The sequence below is a fragment of the Mustela nivalis genome (genome assembly GCF_964662115.1).
Source record: "Mustela nivalis genome assembly, chromosome: 3".
NCBI classification, from domain to species: Eukaryota; Metazoa; Chordata; class Mammalia; order Carnivora; family Mustelidae; genus Mustela; species Mustela nivalis.
In genome coordinates, this window is record NC_139022.1 from 179,732,402 (window position 1) to 179,753,085 (window position 20,684).

The 20,684-nt window shown below is 65.2% G+C and overlaps 1 protein-coding gene across 6 annotated transcripts in view; it reads left to right on the plus strand.

Annotated features, from left to right (window-relative positions):
• SLC12A7 (solute carrier family 12 member 7) overlaps positions 1 to 20,684 on the plus strand; it is a 68,858-nt gene that overhangs the window by 19,963 nt on the left and 28,211 nt on the right. Inside the window, exons 1-2 of one of the 6 annotated variants that reach the window (XM_082724251.1) lie at positions 13,487 to 13,763; positions 14,728 to 14,904. The exons of 1 other annotated variant lie outside the window; for it this stretch is intronic. In XM_082724251.1, the coding sequence (XP_082580377.1) occupies positions 13,535 to 13,763; positions 14,728 to 14,904 (406 nt within the window). In that variant the 5' untranslated portion in view covers positions 13,487 to 13,534. Of the gene's footprint in view, positions 1 to 8,505; positions 8,583 to 8,654; positions 8,903 to 9,342; positions 9,536 to 13,387; positions 13,764 to 14,727; positions 14,905 to 20,684 lie in introns of those variants that run through there. 4 more of the 6 variants (XM_082724257.1, XM_082724254.1, XM_082724256.1 and 1 more) reach the window with 4 other exon arrangements.

A 20,684-nucleotide genomic window follows, 5' to 3' on the forward strand; every position in this document is an offset into this window, starting at 1 on the left:
GGCTGTAGGTCCCCTTATCTGTGCTGTGGATAATAATAGGATAGAAATCGCTGCCCGGGGCGCAGGAGTGTGACCTGCTTATCTCTGGGCAGCAGCTGTTTAATTGAAATGATGGTGAAGTATTTCTGTCCAGGCGGGGGGCTTTGGCCACCGAAGCAGAAGGTCCAGTGAGCATGTCTGTCCGTCTCCTCCTGGCCGGCTGGCGTGGGGTGGGACCCGTCCCCCCGATGTGTCTGCTGTGGCCCCGACGCTTTCTGCCCCGCTCCACACAGGCGTCCTTTAGTGAGACCAGCAGTGTGCACGCAGCGGAGAGGTGGAAACAGCCCCAGAGCCCACCCGGGATGACTGGGTGAACAAAACCCGGCCCGGCCCAGGCTGGACTGTCATTCATCCTTAGGGAGAAGGACACGGACACCCGCTGTGGCGTGGCCAGGCCTCGGTGAAACCGGTGGTCACCGTGACAAACACCAGACGGTTTCGTGTCTATGACGTGCTCAGTCACCGCGGTCAGACAGAAGCAAGTGATGGCTTCCACGGGCCGGGGCCGGGGCTTAGTGTCCCTGGGGACAGAGTCTGTCTTGCAAGACAGGGAACATTCTAGAGACGGACCATGGTGACAGTTTGCACAACCGTGTGTTCAAAGGTAAACTGAGGCACATTCCTATTTTTTTAAACTGTTTTAGGAGTTCATCTGAGCAAACCCTGATTGAGCAGAAGTGCTTAGGAGTTTCCCCAGGAGCGAGAGATGGGTTTTTAGAAACGACAACGCAAGGAGAGGGCCTCACTGGCCGCAGCCTGAGCGGCTGGCAGGTCTAGGAAGGCCGCAGGCTGCTCACAGATCCTGTCCCCTCCGGGCTTCAGGGCCACACCGGCCAGCAGCTTCCTCGGTTGTGCTAACACTTGTGAGCCTCCCTAATGCCACCCAACTACACAGCTAAATACGGCTAAAATGGCCAATTTACCATTCTGTACGTTTTACCACAATTAAACAAAAACAGTTTTATTTTTTGTTATTTGACAGAGATCACAAGTAGGCAGAGAGGCAGGCAGAGAGAGAGAGAGGGAAGCAGGCTCCCCGAGGAGCAGAGAGCCCGATGCGGGACTCGATCCCAGGTCTCTGAGTTCATGACCAGAGCCGAAGGCAGAGGCTTAACCCTGAGCCACCCACGTGCCCCACAAAAACAGATTTTTAGAAAAGGAAAGAAGTCAAAAACAGTGACATTTTTGTCAAGGACCCGAGATTGAGTGGAGCCCCAGCAGCCCCACGGCGCCAGGACTCAGAAAGCCTGTGACCGCGGGGCTGGGTGTCCCACACACGGTCTCGGTGCCACGCGGATGGCTTCCACCCCCCCCCCCCCCCCCGACTACGTTGTCTGAGGCTCCGATGCCAGGCGTGGTGCGAGGCCGCTCCCTTCCCGAGAACACTTCGCCCCATCGTCACCACAGTGCGTCGGGATCCTGTCCTCAGAGGGGACGTTGGTGTGGTCCCGGGGACTCCAGGATGACCTAGTGACCTTCCCCCGTGGGACTTGGGGACCGCAGGGGTCACCATGGGCTCCTAGGGACGATAGCCGGAGGCTGGCAAGGCCTGCCCAGGCCCTTCCTTGGCAGTGCTGCCCCACCCTTGGCCTTCCAGAAGACCCTTTGGGAGCCTCGGGAGGGCTGGGCTCGTGGGAACAGGGTGCTCTCACCGTGGGCCTGAGGGCCGAGGTGCGGTGCCAAAGCAGTCTCCGAAGTGATGGCCCCTGCCCAGGGCTGCCTGGAGACCCCAGGGCAGTTTGGCCCTCCCGGTGTACAGCGAGCCTGAAGAAGGAACGGGCTGGGGGTCGGGCGGCAGGGTTCCTCCTGTGGCTGGGCAGGGGGGGGCGGTCCTTGGACAGCTCCCTAGGGGTGGCTCTGTGAGGACTTCCAGGCCGTACTCAGCCTCCCTGGGATGAGGGTCCCGGGAACAGACCCCCTTTAGGACCTCCTCTAGGGCCTGGTGTGCCCCGCCTCCCTGCACCCCCGGGGGCCTCCTGTGTAGCTCCTTATGCCATTGTCTGGTCAGGGGGACCCTGAAGTCGGCTCCACCTGGGCCTGGTCCCCAAGCCGGCATCCCTGCAGGCCCGTGGCCAGGGCCTCTTTCCCCCATGGGACCGCCCTCCGAAGCCCTAGATACTGTCCACCTCCCTCCTCGAGGCCTGCGCAGACAGAGCCTGGGATGCGGGCCCACTCGCCCACTTTGTGGGTGTCCGGGGATGGCCACAGGGCCTGGCACGGCGGTTCTCAGGGATGGAGCCTCGAGCCCATGGAGGGACTGGTCGGCCAAGGAGTTGGCCTGCCCTGGGGGCCTACCCTCTTCCGCCTGTCGAGACACCACCACCCTTTCCTGGGAGAGCCCGCCCGGCTTCTAAGGGCGGCCTGTGGACGGCTGTCCGGGGCTCCCTGCCTCGGGACCCAGGCTGGGCGTGGGTGGGCAGGGGCTCGCGTCCCAGGAAAGGCAGCGCTCCGTCTGGGCCTGCGCTCACTCCTCCGGGGCTGTGGATACACCAGCTTTTGCTGCCTCCCCTGGTCCCGGCGCCGCCGGGTGCTGGGTGATGTCTAGCATGCTGAGGGGCTTCTCTGGGACCCCCGGAGCGGAGGTCATTATCATGCCCACAGAGGGCCGTCTTTTTCTGTCTCTGTGACTAATTGGGGCCACACAGAAAAAGTGGTGCCTGATGTATGGTGAGTATTGGGCGAGTCCCCAGCGGGGTTCGGGTCAGGAGGAGGGAGATGGGCACCTGGAGGCCGGACGTCGCCTCCCCTCCCCCACGAGGCTCTCAGCCACTTGAGGGGGCAGGTGCCTGGCTGTCCCGTTGGCCTCGGTGCTGGCCCCCGTCCGGGCCGACCACCCGTGGGGGTCTGAGCCCATTGCCTGTGCCTGCAGGATGCCCACCGGGGATCTCCACGCCTTGGGACCGCGTGGGGCCACATGGAGCTCTTCGGAGACGTGCTGTGGTTGGACAGTTGTTTCCGCTGGCCCGCGCTGGCAGAGGTGCAGGAGGCCTGGCCCGGGCGGACCCCTGCGTGGGGAGTTGAGGGACTCGGGCCGATGAGGGTGCGCCGGGGCGCCCGGGGCCAGGTGCTGCTGCCCCTGCCCTCACGGAGTGCAGCTGCGTCCCCGGGCAGCAGGAAGAGCAGTTCTCTCTCCCATGAGGCGTGGCCTGCACGGCAGGGCACTCCTGGGGCTGCACTGGCGAGCTCTGTGCCCTACGCCCCAGCAGCCGCCCCCGCAGGTCTGGACGGGCCCTGCCTGCCCCGAGCTGACGAGCTGACGGCGTAGGTCACGCAGCCTCCTCCCACCGACACGTGCTCGGCCCCCATATGGACACTCTTGTCCCTCCTCCCACCGTGTGGATGGGCTCGTGGTCCGCCTCCACCGTGGCCGACAGGAGCGCGCTGCCCCGAGCGTCCCAGCACGTGTCCTTGGTGCCTGTAGCTCCCTGCGGGGAGGAGGACTGGGGGTCCTCGCCAAGGCGTGTGGGGGTCTCCCAACACGGCTGCACGTTTCCATGTGCACACTCGGGCCGGGCGGCCGCGGGCCGACGTCCTTGCACGCAGCAGTGGCTGCCCTCTGCGCCTCTTACTGGTCTGTGGGGTGTCCTTGCGGGATCTGGACACCTGGAGGACAGCAGTCTGGGCGCTGCGGGGCCCACGTTTCCGCTCTGTGAGGGTCAGAAACCACTTTGGCACTTTCTTCAGGAAGGCCTTTGAGGCCATGAGGGAACGCCTCAGCCACCATTTTTAGGGTAGATCTGTCCCGCGGCCCCTGACTCTAGGTGTGCTTCCGCAAGCTTGGGGTTTCCCTGGTGGCGTCCCCACATACCCAGGCCCAGTCCAGCACAGGGTCCCTTGGCGTGTCCTGCGGGTCTGCAGGGGGCTCTGTGGCAGGCTGAGGGGTGAACCCCGGCCAGCCTCATCGGGTCCTGACGGATCTGGGAGTCACGTGGGAGGTCTTCAGAGGGAGCAGTGTCCCCTGCATGTGGACCTTGGGGCGACAACGAGGCGTCCGTGCCTTAAGGGAAGTCAGGAGTGCCCAAAAGTCCAAAGCCAGACACTCTCGTCCCCACGTTGCCCATTCCCAGGAACTCCCTGGGGGACGCCCAGGGCAACGGGGCTCTCCTGGTTCCTTGACAGTCCCCAAAGCAGGAGCCATGCGGGAGCCACATGGCAGTGCCCAGGAGCGTGGGCGAAGGGCCCCGGGGAGCAGGGTCTGGGGAGGGGCGGACAAGAGAGTCCGGGTCGAAGCCCTGTTGTTTTCTGGGCTTCCTGGTTTCCGCGGGAGGGGCTGAGGCGAGCACATTGGCCGTCGTGGGCCCCAGGACATTTGTTGTGGGGAGCCGGGCAGGAATGGATACAGAGGTCACGCTGAGGCTACGCGGCTTCAGACATTTCTGGGGTGGGGGTGGGATCCCTGCACGACCCAGCCGACGGCCCCCGGGGGCCTGGGGAGTGCCCAGGCTGCGGTGGCGGGGTGTGGGAGGAGGTGGCCGTGGCCGTCAGGGGCCAGCATCGCAGCTCGGTTGTCCACAGGCTCTCACACCCCACCTGTGTTACAAGAGGCTTCTCGAGTTTCCACCAAGATTTATCTGAAAAGAAGTGACATTTATTTGAAAAGAAGTGACGTGTGAAACCAGAACAGGGTGTGAGGCCAAAGACGTGTTTTGGCGTCTCTCTCGCTCTGAAGAGAGTGGGAAGGAAGCCTTTGTTCTGTAAACAGCGATGTGGGAAGAGGGGCAGAGGGTTCCCACCGGCTCCCAGCAGAGGGGAGCCCTGGGGGCAGTAGCAAGGCCCCGGCCAGCCAGCCATGGTGGGGTGCTCGCGGCCGTGGCTGAGGGGGAATCGTGCTCTGTGAAAGGTTTATAAAGCCTGGTTAGCGCTTTCTAACTTCCAGGGCCTCTTACCGCTACTGGCTTATCTCACAAAACACAGCCCAGCACGGTCTCCGGAGCTCAGGAGTGGGACGGCGGCTTCCTGGCTTCCGATTCCAGGCTGCAGGCCCTCCCTCAGCACCGCCTGGGCCAGTGGCCCCAGAGTCCCCCGCAGGACGTCCTGAGGTGGGGACAGCTGGCAGTGGTCATGAGAACCTTCCAGGGGGTAGTGGAGGTCATGCATAGCTTAGTGTTTCTAACATACAGCCATTTGTCTCTTAAAAACCAGGAGATTTTCCTAGAGCTGTAAAATTACCTTATTTTTTTTTTAAAGATTTTATTTATTTGACAGACAAAGACCACAAGTAGGCGGAGAGGCAGGCAGAGAGAGGGAGAAGCAGGCTCCCTTCTGAGCAGAGAGCCCAATGCGGGGCTCGATCCCAGGACCCTGAGATCATGACCTGAGCCGAAGGCAGAGGCCTAACCCACTGAGGCACCCAGGTGCCCCTAAAGTTATCTTATTTTGAAAGATTTCCAAGCCTCAGAAAAGTGCAAGCCTAGTGTGAGGGCCATCACACCACCCAGACGTCCCTAACGTCCTTCACTGGCCTGGCCGGTTCTAGCTTCTGTGTCCTCAGGTGACAATGACGTGTTGGAGGAGTTGGGCCATTGTTTGCAGAACCCCAGACCAGTTCCGTGCTTGGGACAAAGAGCCTGCCCCGCCCCCCTCAGGGCCGAGTCGTGTCCCCAGGGCAGGCCGCAGGGCTTCTGAGCCAGGAAGCGACCCAGATGCGGGTGGTCACAGGGCTGGTCACAGGGTGCGGCTTGGGGCTGAGGGCTCCCGTTGGCAGCCGGGGCAGGGGAGGGGCAGATGCCCGGTTCTGGCCTGCCCCGTCCACTCCCACCGCCACACTCCTGGCCGCCCGCCTTCCTCAGCAGGGGGGCCGACTGCGGACCTTCAGAGGCCCCGCTGGCCCTGGGTGGCGCCACAGAGAGAACGCAGCCCGCCCTGCCAGCCAGGAGAGTCCAGTAGCCACAGAGCCATGAAGGGCTCCTGAAGTGACCTCTCCCGTCCCGGACTCTGTACCCTGCTGTCCTTATACTGCCCCGGCCAGGGACGGCTCAGCGCGCGTCGGCTGGAAGAAGACACTCGGTTTTAAGTGAAGGGCCTCCCTCGCCTCCTCCTGCCTCTGGAGCCTCCCGGTTCCCTCAGCTCGTCCCTCTTTCCTCCTGCCTCCCCTCCCCTCCCCCTTTCTCCCCCCCCCCCCCCCCCGCCCTCCTGGTGGGCTTCGCTATCAGTACAGGAGTGTCCTGGGGCATCTTCTCCCTTTGGGGCTAGAGGTAGCCTTTTCCTCAGGACTGGGCCAGGCCCACACTTCCTGCAGAGGTGGTCTCAGCGTCCCAGGGCTGCTGTCTGCCCTGGACCCCAGGGCAGTCATGAAGAAGTCCCAGAACCGAAGTCAGGTTCGGTGCGGTGAGGAGGTTCGGAGCCGAAGACTCAAGAAAGAATTCTTAAGACTTCATTGGTGCAAAATGGTGGTTTATTAAAGCACGGGGACAGGACCCGTGGGCAGGAAGAGCTGCTGCTGCCCCGGGTTGTGAGGAGCGGTTGGTTATATACACAGGAGTTGGGTAGGTGAGGACAAAGGGGTGTTCAGAAGGGCTATTGGGGCAAAGAATACTATCAGGATATTGAAGGCTTAGTTGCTATCAAGTAAAGACAATTGGGAGTCTGGTGGAATGTTACATTCCTGCTATCAAGCATCCTTGTTAATGAGATTTAGGTTTAGAAGAAATTTAACTTTATTTACTTTTCCTTCTACTTCCACCTCCTTCGGTTTTTATGGAGGGGAGGGTGACATTAGGCTTGAGGAACTGAGTTCTGTGTCTTTGGAAATTGGGCTATTGATAAGGTAACTTCTTTGTTGTAATCTCAAGGACATTTGCAAACCAAGGGAGACTCCTGTCTTGCAGGATTGTGATCTCTGCAACTTAACTATTTATCGTTTTATGGCAGTCAGGGGTGCCTGAGCAATGCTACACCTATGGAGGGGAGCGGATGAAAGGGGGGGAGTGCAAGGCACCAGCTCTTGCTTTGTCCTCAGCCAGCCTCCTGCTCCCTCATCAGTCAGCACCCTGTCCCTCGCCCACCCTCCCTGGTGGGTCTCAACAGCACGCTACCAACTCCCAGCGGGAAGGATGAGTGGAACTCTGGGGCCATGAAAGTTGGAGGCTCTGCCATAGGCTAGGAAAAAGAGAAGAGAGCCCCCCCAGCCCCCTGAGGATGACCCTGCACCTCTGGGGCTCACGTCCTCATCCTAAAGTGAAGGCTGGGCCCCTCTGGGACACTCCTGCAGTCACCAGGGCTCAGGGCCAGGCAAACCTCCATTCGCACACGCCCGCCCTTAAGCACCACGCTCTGCAGTCTTGCGGGCGGACCCCAGACTTCTTCAATGAAGCTGACCTTCCCTGAGCAGGACACCTGGAAACCTTCTGTACTTTGGGGGGGTGGCCTTCTCCCCACCTTTCTTGCTGCTGCCCCAGGAGGGCAGCTGAGGGCACCGCTGCCATCTAACACTCCCAACCCCTGCCACGGGACCGTATCTCTCCGTGGAGGCTGGGGCAGGAGGGTTCCCGAGAGCAGTCCCGCTGGCTTGGGACCCTGGGGAAGCTGGTGCTGGTGCCGGCTGGGGCTCTGGTGCAGCTGGGGCGGGAGCCTGGGACAGAGGGGGAGCCCGGCCACCCGACCGGCTTCTTTGGTCTTTGATTGAGGATGGACTTTGTGAATTTGGCTTTAGAGCGTTTATTGTGAATGTGAAACAAATGCAGGGAGAACCCAGGCCTCTGTAACTCCGAGGCCCAGAGCCGTGGGCCTTCCTGCTGGCTGTCCTAGGCACATTTGCCTAGGGATCGGCTCCTCCTGGTCATCTGCTTACTGGTGTGTTGTGGCCTTGCGTGCCCTCCCCTGTCTCTGCTTCTGGCTGGGAAACCCTACCCCTGACCTGCGTTTGGCTTCACTGCGCCTGGGCTCGTCACAGCTCGGACACCGGAACTGACTTCCACTTGAATGGACCTGCTATTATGGTTCCCTCCTTTCCATGTGTCCTGTGCTCAGGAGCGCGCCAGGTGTTTTGGGGTGGGGGTGGCTGGGGTCCGGAGCCCTCCCTCACCTGGCCTCCCTTCCCTTCCATGGCTGCCCCAGCCTGGCCCCGAAGAAGGAAAGGGAGGGCTCCCCAGGAGAGAGGCTGGGGAGGGGAAGGCCTGGGGTCCTCTGTGGGCCAGGACCCGTCTCAGACCCTTGGTAACTTGTCTGAGTTATGTCTCTTGAGGACGGAACCCCCACAGCAGCCCCGACGGCCCCTGCACAGAGGCCTCCGCTCCCCGCCCTCGGCCCGCCCCCCCGAAGCACGGCTCCCTCGGGTTGGAAACCCCCGCGCCGGGGCGCAGGAGCCAGGCGATCCCCGCTTGGTTGGGTGGGGGGTACCCTGCGGACAGGGGCCAGCTGGGGGGGGCGGTGCTGGAGAGGACAGGGCGGGCGCGGGCCTGGCCGGGGCGGAGCGACGCCGGGGGCGGGGGCACCCTGGGGGCGCGGGCGGTCCCGGAGCGCAGGCGGGGGGAGGGGACCTCTGCGGGAGGCGCCCGCCCCGCCCCGCGGCGCGCAAACTTTTCCGGCGGCCGAGGGGCAGGCAGGTGAGGTCACGTGGCCGGGGGCGGAGCGAGCCGGGCCGGGGGCGGACCGCGCGGACCCCGCCCCTGCGCCCAAGTCCCGCCGCGCGTCGGCGGAGCGCGGGCCGGAGCGCGGAGCGAGCGGGGAGCGCGCGGGCAGCGGGGCGCCATGCCCACCAACTTCACGGTGGTGCCGGTGGACGCGAGGGCGGACGGCGGCCCGGACGAGGCGGCCGCGGCGGCCGAAGGGGCCGAAGGGGCCGAGGGGGCCGAGGGGGCCGAGGGGGCCGAGGGGAGCGAGACGCCGGGCCCCCCCGAGGGCGAGCCCGACTGCCAGAGCCCGGGTGAGCGCGGCCGCACCTGCCCGCGGGACAAAGGCGGGGCCGGGCTGCGCGGGGCCCGGGGACGGCCGGGAGGAGGGGCGGCCCGGGCGGGGTCTGGGGAGGGGGCGGCCCGGGAGGGCTACTTAACACGCACCGTCCGCACCCCCTTCCCTCGGGGTCCCCCCAGCGGCCCCTGTCCCTGCGCACGACGTCTCACCCGCACGAGCGCCTCTCGACCCCCGCACCCCTGCAGCGGCCTGCAGAGCCGCGTCCCCAGGCTAGTCCCGGGGGCGCAGGGCTTCTGCCGCGCCCGGGGCTCCCGGGGCTGCGGGTCCGAGCGCCGCTCCCGCGGGGCCGCCGCCGGCTCCTTCCTCCGCGCTCGCCGGGTGGGACGCGAGCGGGGCCGGGACGCCCGGGGTAGCTATGGAGACGGGGAGTGGCCTCCCCCTGCGTGAGAACGTCCGGGCCCCCCGGGTCCCGGGCGGCCGCGGCCAGGGCGGCCCCAGTGCCTTCCTGCTTCCTTCCTGTTGCCTTTGCTCTGCTCTTGCGCGCTGGGGCAAAGGCCTCCGGCCGATAAGCTCCGGCCGAGCGCCCAACTGTGGGCACCGCCTGACTGCCCTCGGACCCGCTCTTCCGCGGGGTCATCGCGGGAAGGTCGGCGGGTCCCGGCGGGGCTGGGGGAGGGGCCGCCCATCCCAGCGGAGCGGTGCTCTGGCCAAGGGTCCTTCTCCCCCGCGCCTTTGTTTCTGGACTGGGGAGGTGCCCAGCGCTTTCGCTTTCTCTTGGGGGGATCCCCCAGGCCCGCTTCTTCTGTTATCTGGGCCCCAAACCGTTGGGTCATCTCCAGTAGCTACTCTCTAGAACTGGGGGTCGTGGGAGAGCAGGCCACAGCCGCGGGTCTCCACTGTGCCTGGTCAGAGGCTCCCCATTCCCATGGCCCAGAGCCCCGCAGGTCTCCTGCCCTGGCTGTCGAGGCCGGCCCTTCTGAGAGCACCCACCGTCAGGTGCACCCCCCCAGGTGTCTCTTCCCGCCTGTGGGGTGAGGCCTCCATCCAGCTCTCTGTGTGTCCTGGGGCCTGGGACAGGTGGCGGCCCGGACTGGCTTGAGGGCTGCTGACAGGAGGCAGGCCAAGAAGCAGGGTCTGTGCCCACGGCCTCTCCTTGCTTCTGGGCCCGCTCTGGCTTCGTCCTGCGATGCGCCGTGTTCCAGCAGCCTCTAGACGAGCCTCGTGTTTCCAGAGGAGGCTCCCTGTTGCCTGCCCTGCTCCCTGTCCGCTGGCTCCTCCTCGGGCGACTGGGGTCCTTTCTCTCCAGACTTGGAGTGGGTCTTGTTTTGAAGCCGGGGTAATTTTCTTTCTGCTCCTTTCCTTGTCTCTGCACTTAGGAGCTCTAGGTTGGGTTCTGGGGCCTGTGGGCCTGCAGCCAGGCGCTGCGGCTGCCAGGAGGGCTGGGCGGCTTGCCCATCTGGGCTGGTGGGTGGCCGGGCTCCTGAGCCCCCGGCTGGCCCCACTGAGTGCCGCCCGCGCTCTCGGCTTTCGCCCCTTCCCTTCCTGCCAAGGGCTCTCCTGGGATCTCACGGCCCCGTGTGATGTGTGGCCCAGAGCGAGGGCACATGCGGACGGCGGCTTCATGCTCCCCCCTCCCCCCTCCCCCCACGAAGCCTGCACAGAGGTCATCTGGGTCTGACATCTTGTGTGCTGCGCTCTTTCTTGTCCCCCGGACGGGGGTTGGGGGGTGTGGTGTCCTGTGTTTTGGGGCCTCTGCTAGGGTGGGCATCGCCGTTTCCTCTAAGGTCCCAGAGTGCATTTGGGGCTCAGAGGGACCCTGTAACTGGCACCGAGTCCCCGGCATGACTAGGGGCCTGGGGAAGCCAGGCTGGAGCCCCTCCGTGCACCCTAGGGTCTCCACAGCGGTCACATCTGGCCCCGTCGCAGGTTCGGCCAGTACCCCGGGGAAGGTCCTGGCTCTCCGGATGGGCTTCCTGGGTGTTTCTGGAAGCAGGAGCGCCGCTGTCCTCGGAGCCTGGCAGAGCTGCGCAGGACCGTGGGGTCTGCCCGGCCTCAGTGAGGACTGGTGAACCGTGGACCAGAGCTGGAAGGAGCCCAAACGCTGCCCCCATCCCCAAGCCTCCTCCACGCACCCCAGGCCAGCGCTGTGTGTCAGGCGCAGGGTGAGGCCGGGTCCTGGCCGTGGGAGGCCCCCCCCAGCTACAGGCCTTCAGTGCCGAGGCAGGAGGAAGCCTAGCACTGACCCTGACTGGCCTCCGCAGGCCCACGGCTGGTGCTTCAGAGCCGGGAAGATGGGAAGCAGCAGCCAGTGGTGCTCGGTGCAGACCTGTGCAGAGGGAGGCTGGGCGTGCACGGGGGTGGATGCGGCGTCCGCAGCGGTTTCCCCACCCTGGGCCGGTGGGGTGGGGTGTGTTCTGCGGTGACAGGTTGGCCTTCCTTGGGGTCCCGTGGGTTGTCCGGGACATTCGTCCTGCGTTTGCTGGTGATTAGTGATACCAAGTGGGAGGGGCTCTGCGTCCCTCTGTGCTGTGTTTGTCAGAGAAACGCCTTTTGGAGCAGGAGTGGTGAGGAGTAGGTTGTCTTCCTGAGTCCCACGCGTGGGGTTTTGAGCCGTGTGACTGGTGGGCCTGGGTGGAGGCCCTTCTGAGCCTTGTGGGTGGGCCCTGGAGCGGGCAGGTGTGCAGTGAGGCGTGGCCACAGGCTGTGGGTCCGGGTGGAGGTGGGGGGCTCGGCCCGCGGAGGCTGGACTGACCGCCCTGTGTCCCCTGTCCCCGGCTGAGACTCTAGCCTCCTTGTCCTGTTGGTGACTTTTCTGTGACTCGGCTCCCCTTGGGCACCCAGGGGCCTCTCCCTCACCCTCTGAAGTGGGCCCGTGCTTCCCGGAGGCACCGACCCAGACGGTCCCGGGGAGCGTTGCCCGTGCACCGCCAGGGTGTGTGGCAGGCCGGCCATCGGGCAGTGCGGGCCACTCGGAGGGCACAGCCCCAGACCTCACGCTCTGGTTCTGTGAGTGGGTGGCCGCTGACGGGCTGGGCAGGGCTTGTGCGAAGGACGCGGTGGAGCAGTGAGGTCCGGTGGGCGAGACGCGGGTTTTGGGAAGGGAGGGAGGTGCCGCAGCGGCCCTGGGAGCAGAAAGGACTGGCTCCTGCCATTCCATTGACAGAGCCTTGGGTGCTGGAGGGAAGGCCGCCCGGCTGCGGGGGACGAGCTGTGGTGGTCCCAGGGCTGTGTGGGGACATGTCTGTGATGGCCGCGGGGGGGGGGGGTCGGGGCCGCACAGCAGCGTCCCGGGTACCAGACACGGTTGTCAGAGGCAGAGGAGCAGGGGGCGGAAACACCAACCCGAGCGTGCGGCCAGGCGCTGGCTCTGGCTCCCCTGTCCTTAAGCACCAGGCGCTCCTCTTGAACATCCTCCTCAGAGCCCACGGGTGTGTGCGTGTGCACACGTGTGCCTGTGTGTGTTTACCTGTGTCACACACCAGTCTTTGGGGCGCACGCATGTTTGCTGTGTACACACGCAGGCCTGTGTGTGTGTGTGCGCGCGCGCGTGGGCCTGTGTGGGCCCATGGAGGTGGGTACGGGGGCTTGATGGTCACACGGTGTCCGGCTGTTGTGTGCGGTGGACCCGTCCCATGCAGTGGCTGGAGGTGCGCCTCCAGGGGCTCGGGTCAGGCTTCGGAAGCAGTGGTGAGACAGCGTCTGTGCTTCTGATCTGCGATCTGTTCCCAGGACGTGGACGAGGAGACTTGCTGTATAGATCAGGTCTGTGTTCTGGAAAGTTCTCCAGACCTTCTGAGTTTCACCCCTCTGTGCTGGAGCACACAGATAGCTGAGCTGTGGACACCAGTGGTGCTGGTCACTGCCGGGGGTCGGTGCGGTGTCTGGCATGAGGGACGCCTCCGAGGGTCTGGCTCCTTGGGGTCTGCTGGGTGCTGGTTACCGGCCACGGCTGTTTGTTCTTCGGGCCTGTGGAGTCTGCAGCCTGGCAGGTCCCTCATGGCCTTGGGTGCATCAGTGAGTCGAGCAGTCCGTGCTCTCCTGGGGGCACAGAGGCTGCAGGGACCGGCACGTGATTTATGGTGCACTGGGGAAGACGGGGAGCCATGAGGTGCTGCGCACGGGGGTGCCAGCAGGGAGGGTGGCCAGGAGGCAGGGCAGGGCCCCTCTGGAGACCCTGCGCTCTGGGGCCTCTGTGGCACCTGGCTATGTGGCTTCCAGACTTCGGGGACGTCTCTAAGCTGCAGCCTGCCCGTAGGGTGGGGATGTTCCGGAGCCGGGAACTGGGCCGTCCTGGGGACCCCACCACCCACCAGTTGCTGCTCTCAGTAAGGGGAGCTGTGGCCAGGAGTGGGGAGCAGCTGACCCCACAGACGGAGCCTCTGCTCCCTCAGCAGTGGTGATGTGGGCACGGGGCGGGGGTGGCTGTCCCCGCATTCAGGAGTCAGACTGTGGGGTGGTGACGGGGACCAGCAGCCCCCAAGCGCTGGTCGGTAGCCTGCCCCGGACAGGCGCGATGAGTCAGGCTCTGCAGCCACGGGACGCTGAGGTGGCCCAGGGGAATTCCGCGGAGGGGCCAGCGGGGGTGGGGCCTCACTGCCTCGTGAGGGGCGTGGGGTGTGCAGCTCCCAGGCCTCTGGGGCCCCTCATGCCCGTTTCCAGAGCAGAGCAGGCTCTGAAGCGGCAGGGCTTGCGTGCGGAGGGGCTGCCGTGCTGTGCGTCCTCACACGCCCTCCCCTGCGCGGGTGGGGAACTGGGGAACTCGCTGGCGGTGCCTCCGTGGTGGGTGCCTTGGGTCTTGTTGGGGGGCAGGAGCCCCTCCTCGCCCTTACTGAGGGTCTGGGAGCCACGTGGCGTGGCCTGCGCCTCTCTCCATGGTGGGTTTGTGGGTTTCAGGGGATTTCTTTCAAGTAAACGGCCCCAGACGTTTGCTTTGTAGAGGCGTGGGGCAGGTGCACCGCGTGCCTCGGGGGTGCGGACGGGTTCTTGGGGGCGCTGCAGAGGGTGCTGCCTCGTGTGAGCGCGGAGCTGGTCAGGGCTGAAGCCACTGGGCGCGGGCAAGGCGGCCGGGTCAGGGGTCTTTGCTGCCGGTCAGTGAGGCACAGGGTGGCGGCACCGGGTCCGGTGGTGCAGTGCCAGGTGGGACCTGCAGGCGACCATCCTCCGTCCCAGCCCAGTGCAGTCCCCTCTGTCAGGGTCACTGGCAGGGTGGCTCCTGGGTTGGCCCAGGCTCCTGCATCAGGGACGGGTGACCTTGGGCCAGGGACACCTCCAGGGCCGCCATCCTCACCACGGCACCCGCGGGGGCAGCAGCCGGGCCAGGCTCGGCGGGTGGGGAGGACGCGGGACGTGGGGCCGTGTTCTGTTGGTGCGCGCGCGCCGGCCCGTGTCGGGGTCTCCTATGTCCCCCATGTCGGGACATGGGTTCCGCCACCAGCCGCTGCAGACACGTGCCCATCCGCCACCAGCCGCTGCAGACACGCGCCCAGAGCAGTGTTTGATGTTGGGCGCTAATTCCCGATCCCAGGGCCAGGCGCTTTCCGTCTCCGCTGGCTTTGCGAGCCGAGCTCTCCTCGAGTTATGTCCACTGCTGCTGTAGCCCCAGCGGAGCTGGGCAGGGCAGCTGTGTCCACGCGGCTCCGGGAGCACGAGCCTGTGGGGAGGACGACGGGTGGGGGAGCCTTTGACGGGAGCCCAGTGGGACGCGTGTCCCGAGCCGTGGGAGTTCGGGCCTGGGGCCGTCCAGGCTGTCAGGCAGCTACCTGGGGGCACCTGGGGGGACTCGAGGCCAGTGTTGTCGCTGAAACAGCAGAGCACAGAGGGTTAATGTCATCCCCTTAGGAGAAAGAGGGAAGTTCCCTCTCTTCGGAGCAGAGGTCTGGACTGTGCAGATAAGACAGGCAGCTTCGGTGGGACCAAGGTCGGGGACAGACGAAGCGGGGTCCCCTGGCACCTGTCCTGTTGGCACCCCCGCTGCTGCCATGGTGTGGGTCCTTGAACCTCCTGTCAGGAGTCCCGGTGAGCAGGTGGCCCTGTGTCCTGGGGGGCGACCTCCTGGGAGGCTGCGTCCGCGCTGGGCGGGGAGGTGTGCTGGCTGGAACCTTGGCCCGGGTCTCTGGCGTGCCTGGGGCTTGTTTCCTTCTCTGCTCTTGGGTGGTTTCTTGAGGAACAGTTGGAGGCGGCGGAGGTGCTGGCCTGAGCCCTGTGTGGTCTGGGCTGGGTCACCGAGCAGCAGCGTCCCGGGGTGTGGCCCCCTTCAGCCAAGTGGCTCATGGCTGGCGGCTGGGGGAGGGGAAGAGAGCCCGCGGCCATTGCCGCATGTTCGCCACTTAGAGCTGCTTTCGCTTCGGAAGCGGGGGCTGCTGTGGGCCGTGTGCACAGCTGGGAGCTGAGCCTGTGTCCGCTCGGTGGCCGTGGCCTGGCACCACCTGCGAGGTAGGGGTAGCCGGGCACTGGCAGAGTGGGGACTTCCCTTACGGGCACTGGCAGTCCCGTGCCCCACGTGCGCCTCACGTGCACTAGCCGGTGCTCCCGGGGGCCCTGAGGAGTGCGCCTGTGCCTCAGTGTTCCCGTCCAGGAGCAGGTCTGTCCCCGAGGTGGCTGTGACCTCTCCGCTCCCTCTGTCTGGCGCCCGCGGGCCTGCTGCTTCCCAGGGAGCCCGGACGGTCACTGGGGAGGGATCAAGTGGGGCGGAGACCAGGAGGAGCCGCAGGCCGGTCTCGGGTTTCCTCCTCCCTCTGCTTCCTCCTCCCTCTGCCGCAGGGGCCTGGCTTGGTGGCCGCCAGACAGGAGCCGGCGTGCGGAACAGGAGCTGCCCCAGGAGGCAGGGGAGGGCTCGGTGCCCGTGGCAGACTCCCCACCCCCTCCTTGGGGCTCAGTGTGCCAGCAGCGGGTCCCAATGCAGGAGAGGTCATGGGAGAGGTTGGACCAGAACCGGTGCAGACAAGGGACTGACTGGGGGGTGGGGTCCCCGTTCCCGGTGCTGGTGAGGCCTTCAGGGTGCGGGTCCCCAGAGAGGCCCCATGTCCACGTGTATGAGAACACGTGTGCGAGTGTATGTGTGTGTGCTGTGTGAACGTGCACGCGTGTGTCCAGCCCGTGAGATCTTCCGGGCCCGGTGTTTCTGCGCTGCCGCCTCTCAGTATCCGAGCCTGTCCTGGGATGCCCCTTCTTCTCTGGACCGAGTCCGATATAAAGGAAATGTGCTGCACATGGGGCCACTGGCTGGTCTTGGGGACCGAGGGCCCTGTACATGGCAGTAGTGCATTGCCGTGGTGGCTATGGTTTCTGTTGGCCGGTGGCTGTGTTCCTCCAGTGTCTGGAACCTGCCTGACCCCTTCTCCTAGAGGTCCCGAAGCTGTTTTCCTGAGAGAGCCTCCCCTCTGGAGTGGGGGGCGCGTGGGAGAAGGTGGAGAACCGGGGGGCCTCTGGACGCGGCGGGCCTGGAGCCGGCGTCTGCGCTGCCCTATGGCCATGAGGCTGCTGGCGGGTGGTGGTTTCAGGTCACTTTTGCCGTCCCAAGTGTGCTGGGTCAGGAAGCGCTTGATGCTTTGCAGGTGAGGTTGTGTCCCTGCGGGGAGGCTTCTCGGAGCAGCACGCAGGCCCAGCTGCCCCTGCGGGCTGGATGCGCGCCCGTGTGGGGTGCTGGGCTCCGGGAGATGCCGTGCACACGTGGACATCCCTCACGCGTCGGTGGACCCTGGCGTTAGGGCAAGCCGTGTGTCCGTCCGCATCAGGGACCCCAGGGCAGAAGCGTGACGTGGCCTTAAGTAAATAAGGGCCTCGTGTCGGGGGAGTGTGTGGGGTGTGGGGCAGAGGAGACCAGGTTTAACATGCTGACCTGAGACCGTTGCATGGAACTTGGGGAAGAGTGACTCTGGCGTCCTGCCCTTCCCTGTGGCCCCAGGGGTGGCCCTGCAGGCCCTGGGCACTGAGGAGGCCTTGGGATGGGCTGGTGCTGGGCCGGCAGGAAGGGCGTCCCCTTTCCCGTCAGCCCAGTTCCTCTCTGCTTCCTCACTGGCCAGGCACGCTCCGGAGGCGGCCGTCCTTCTGCTGTCCCGGAGCCCCGGGACGGGAAAGGCTCGTCCCTCCTCCCTGAAGAGGGGCTGCGCGGTGTCGGCGCCGTCTCTGCCGTGGGCCCTCAGAGGGCTCTTGTCCTCATGGTACTTGCTCTGATTTTGACACAGTATTTGTTTTAGCCAGAAATGTGCCCTGAAAGCCATGGGGACTCTGACCTTGAGCCTGGCAGTGGTTTCCTGGCCTGAAGGCAGCCGTCGTTCTGCACCCCAGGGGGCACGGGGAATCCCGCTGGCCCGCATTTCAGATTCCAGCAGTGGTCCTGGATGTGGAGCGTAGTGGGGTGGGGGTGCACAAGTCCACTGTTCGGGCCGTGGAACCTAGAAACGCTTGATTCCGGCTGGAACCACTTCAGAGACATGGGCCACGAGGGCTGCCCCGGGGTCTGGCCATTGGATGCACCAGGGGGTCACCTGATGGGATTCCGTCCTGGGGGGGCAGGACGGCGGGTGGATGCTGTCCTATTGAGGTCTCTTCTGCCCCTGCCTGAGGGAGAGGTAGGGGACGTCCAGTTTCACACGCAGAAGCGGAAGGAGCCGGGGAGTGATGTCTGGCTCGCTCCGGAGGAGGCGGCGTGGCCGAACGGGCAGACGGAGGCTGTAACCTGAGCACGGCCCGAGATGGGGGCGCTTGGGGCTGCAAGGGGCCGCAGCCCTCTGTGGGAATGTGGGCTCTGCATGGGCCTCAGGAGCAGACCGCCAGGGTCACGGCCACTTCCCGGCCTCTGTGGGCCCCCCGCTCTGCCCGGGGCCTTGCCTCCCTCCTGGCATCGGACTTGCTGTGGCAGGGATGCACACGCTGCTTTCAGAGACGGCCCCGCTGGGCTGTGCAGAGAGCAAGTCTGGAGTCTGGGGCGTGCCCAGAGTCAGGCTTGGGGAAGGGGGGTGCGGTTGGCCAGGATGACCTCGCCCCTGGCCACGGCCCTCACGGTGAAGTTCACATTTCGTGGAGTCAGAGATGGGCATCAGAACTGATGGGCGGCTCCCCGGGGTCAGGGACACAGGACACTGGTCACTGCCATGAGTGCAGACAGGCATCACGATGTGTGTCCACGCTCAGGATGCTGGGGCTTTCACGGAATGTGTGGTGCACGTTTTGTAACAGAGCAAGGTAAAGCCATGGTGGTTCATCCAGGCCCTCGCACCCGAAGCCCCCTGGTGCCCCCTCTGGGCTCCATTTCCTTCCTGAAACCTTGTTTTGGACCCAGCAGGCATCATGTCTGGTCTGTTCCTGGGAGGGCCCGTCTATGGCCTCTGGGTCCCGGTCCTGGAGGTGGGGGGTGTGGAGCAGGTGCAGAAGGTGTGCCGCTGGCCTTCCCTGAGAACCCGGGGAGGCCGGCAGCCAGGCCCGGTCCCTGCGGTCTCTTCAGGGTTCAGTGAGGTGTGCTGCGGGAGGCACTGGCTCTCCACAGAGGTCTCCGGGCTGAGGAGCTTTGAAAGGCCTGTCCTACACTCTGTGAGGTGGGCAGAGACCGCTACCAAGGCTGGGGACGTGGCCGGGCGGGCAGAGAGAGGATGGCCGCTTCCCTGCGTTGTGGCCACGCGGAAACAGCGGTGTGTTGAGAACCTCCTCTGCTCCTGGGCTCTGCAAGCCAAGGCTCGGCTGTCTGTGTGTCAGTGAAGTTTTGTCGGCACCCGGCCTCGCCGTTGGACATGTGCGCAGTGCTTGGTGCTCCACGTGCTGTCCCGCCGTCAGCACACTTGAGCAGTGTGGGTCAAGAGCCTCGTGGACTGCCATAGAATTTACACGTGGCCGTTTTTGTGGTCATGGGTATAAATTGCAGGAGAAACGCTTTGTGGCAGGAACACGGGGTGGGGGGAGGCTCTCACGACCCTGGTACTGGATCCCTCCCTTTCGCACTGACAACATGGGGACCCGCCCCTCTGCCCCTCCCCCAGGGGCTGTAGGATCTTGTGGATTTTTGCCCCAGTCCCTCCACATGTTGGTGACACGTGGTCGTTGGACGCGCACGTTCCGTGTTCATGAACGGCGCCTGCCTGTCGTGTTCTCCAGGCCTGTTTGTAAGTGTTCTCTTGGTTTCTTTGGGATAAAAATTACCTCTTTGTTTGCTGAGTTTTATGTCTGGCACGGCTCTGGACCTGCACATGCACTGGTCAGATGCCACGTTCCCTGGTCCCGCGTGGCCAGTGCCCCGAGTCCATCCCCGTGTCTGTCCTGCCCCAGGGGTCCCCAGGGCGACCTGGCCTGTGCCCGTTTCTGTGGCATTGCTTTCTCATGAGGCTGCGGGTTCGGGACCCAAGTGCTCAGAGGGCGGTGGCCGTGGGGCAGTGGAGGAATGTGGGCTGGGGCTGCTGTGGGGCTCTACAGTGTCCCCTCTGGGAAGGCACTGCTGGGTCGTGGGAAAGCAGGTCTGACGTGGGACCACCTCCAAGTCCCTGCAGCAGGAGCCCCCGCAGCCGCAAACCCACTGCCCGCTGGGGCGGGAGCTGGTGTTTCTGAAATTCTGGCACATGAGCCCTGCCCCTCGTGGTGCCGCCGATGCGGGCACGTGCTCCCTGGCCCGGTTCCGTGGGTGGCTCCCCACTTCTCTCCTTCTTAAAGGGAGCACCCTCTGTTCTGCCAGCGTCCTGGGCACCTCCTGTGCGCCGTTCCCACAGCTCCGCCACACCGCCCTGTTCCCCCATCATCCCAGTCTGCGGTCGAGCTTGTGGGGAGCAGCCCACGCGGGCCGGGTGCATTTGTTCCCCACGGGAGGTGTGGGCCAAGTGACCTGTAAACCCACTCTGTCCCCAGTGAGCAGAGGAGCGGCAGGGGAGGGCTCGGGGAACGGCCCTGGGACTCGCCCTCCCGTCCCGAGACTGTGCTCCACGGAGGACCGTGCCCTGCTCTGGCTTCGTGGTGCTCGGGGGCGCTGTGCCTCGCTCTGAGGGGATCTCAGGGCTCAGCAGTGTTGGGAGTTCAGTGCAGCGAGCGGGTGGGTACAACAAGCAGGTTCTCCGCGGGTTTCCGTGAACCGGATTCAGTCCTAAGGGTGTAGGCGAGCCCCATGCGGGCTCCCCGCGGCAGGAAGGGAGAGGAGCCTGCCGCGGGCGGTGCGGGGGACCGGTCCTGTGACCTCGCGCGGCGGCGGGCCCGGTGGGCTGCATGTGCCACTGTCCCTCTGCGTGGTCCTGGCAGGACGTGGGCCTGGGCTGCCGTCTGCCCAGGCTTGTCCCCGGGCCCCTGTCGTTGGGCACACGGTCTTCGGCGCACCCGACGCCCAGGAACGATGCGGCATACTCGGGCCGCGCCTACGGGGTTGCTGAGGGGGCGGCGGGCCCCGCGCAGTTGGCAGTTCAGGAGCCTTGAGCCGTTGGCCCAAACGGCTGGCCTGGGCTTTCCCTTCGGGAAGGGCCCTTTTAGAGGCAGTTTCCTTTCTGTTTGAGCAGTTGTTTTTAAGCTTGACTTTGGCCTCGAACATGAGTTGGGAGGCGGGGAGCGCTCAGAGGACCCCCGCGCACCTGTTGGCCCGAGTTGCCCGAAGGCTGACATTTATGCATCTCTGCCCCCTTCTGCCCTGCAGGGCCTCCCCGAGCCGCCGGGAGGCGAGACCACTCTTCCTCCGGCTTCACCAGCCGGCCCAGCGGTGTCCTTTATCAGAGGAACCCCGGGCACAAGCTGCTCTCCCCCTTCCGGACGCTGGTCTCCAGCTTCCAGAACCTTCCGCGCCTGTCTTTGTCCGCCAGGGTGCGGCGTACCTGAGGTGCAGCTTTTCTGTGGGT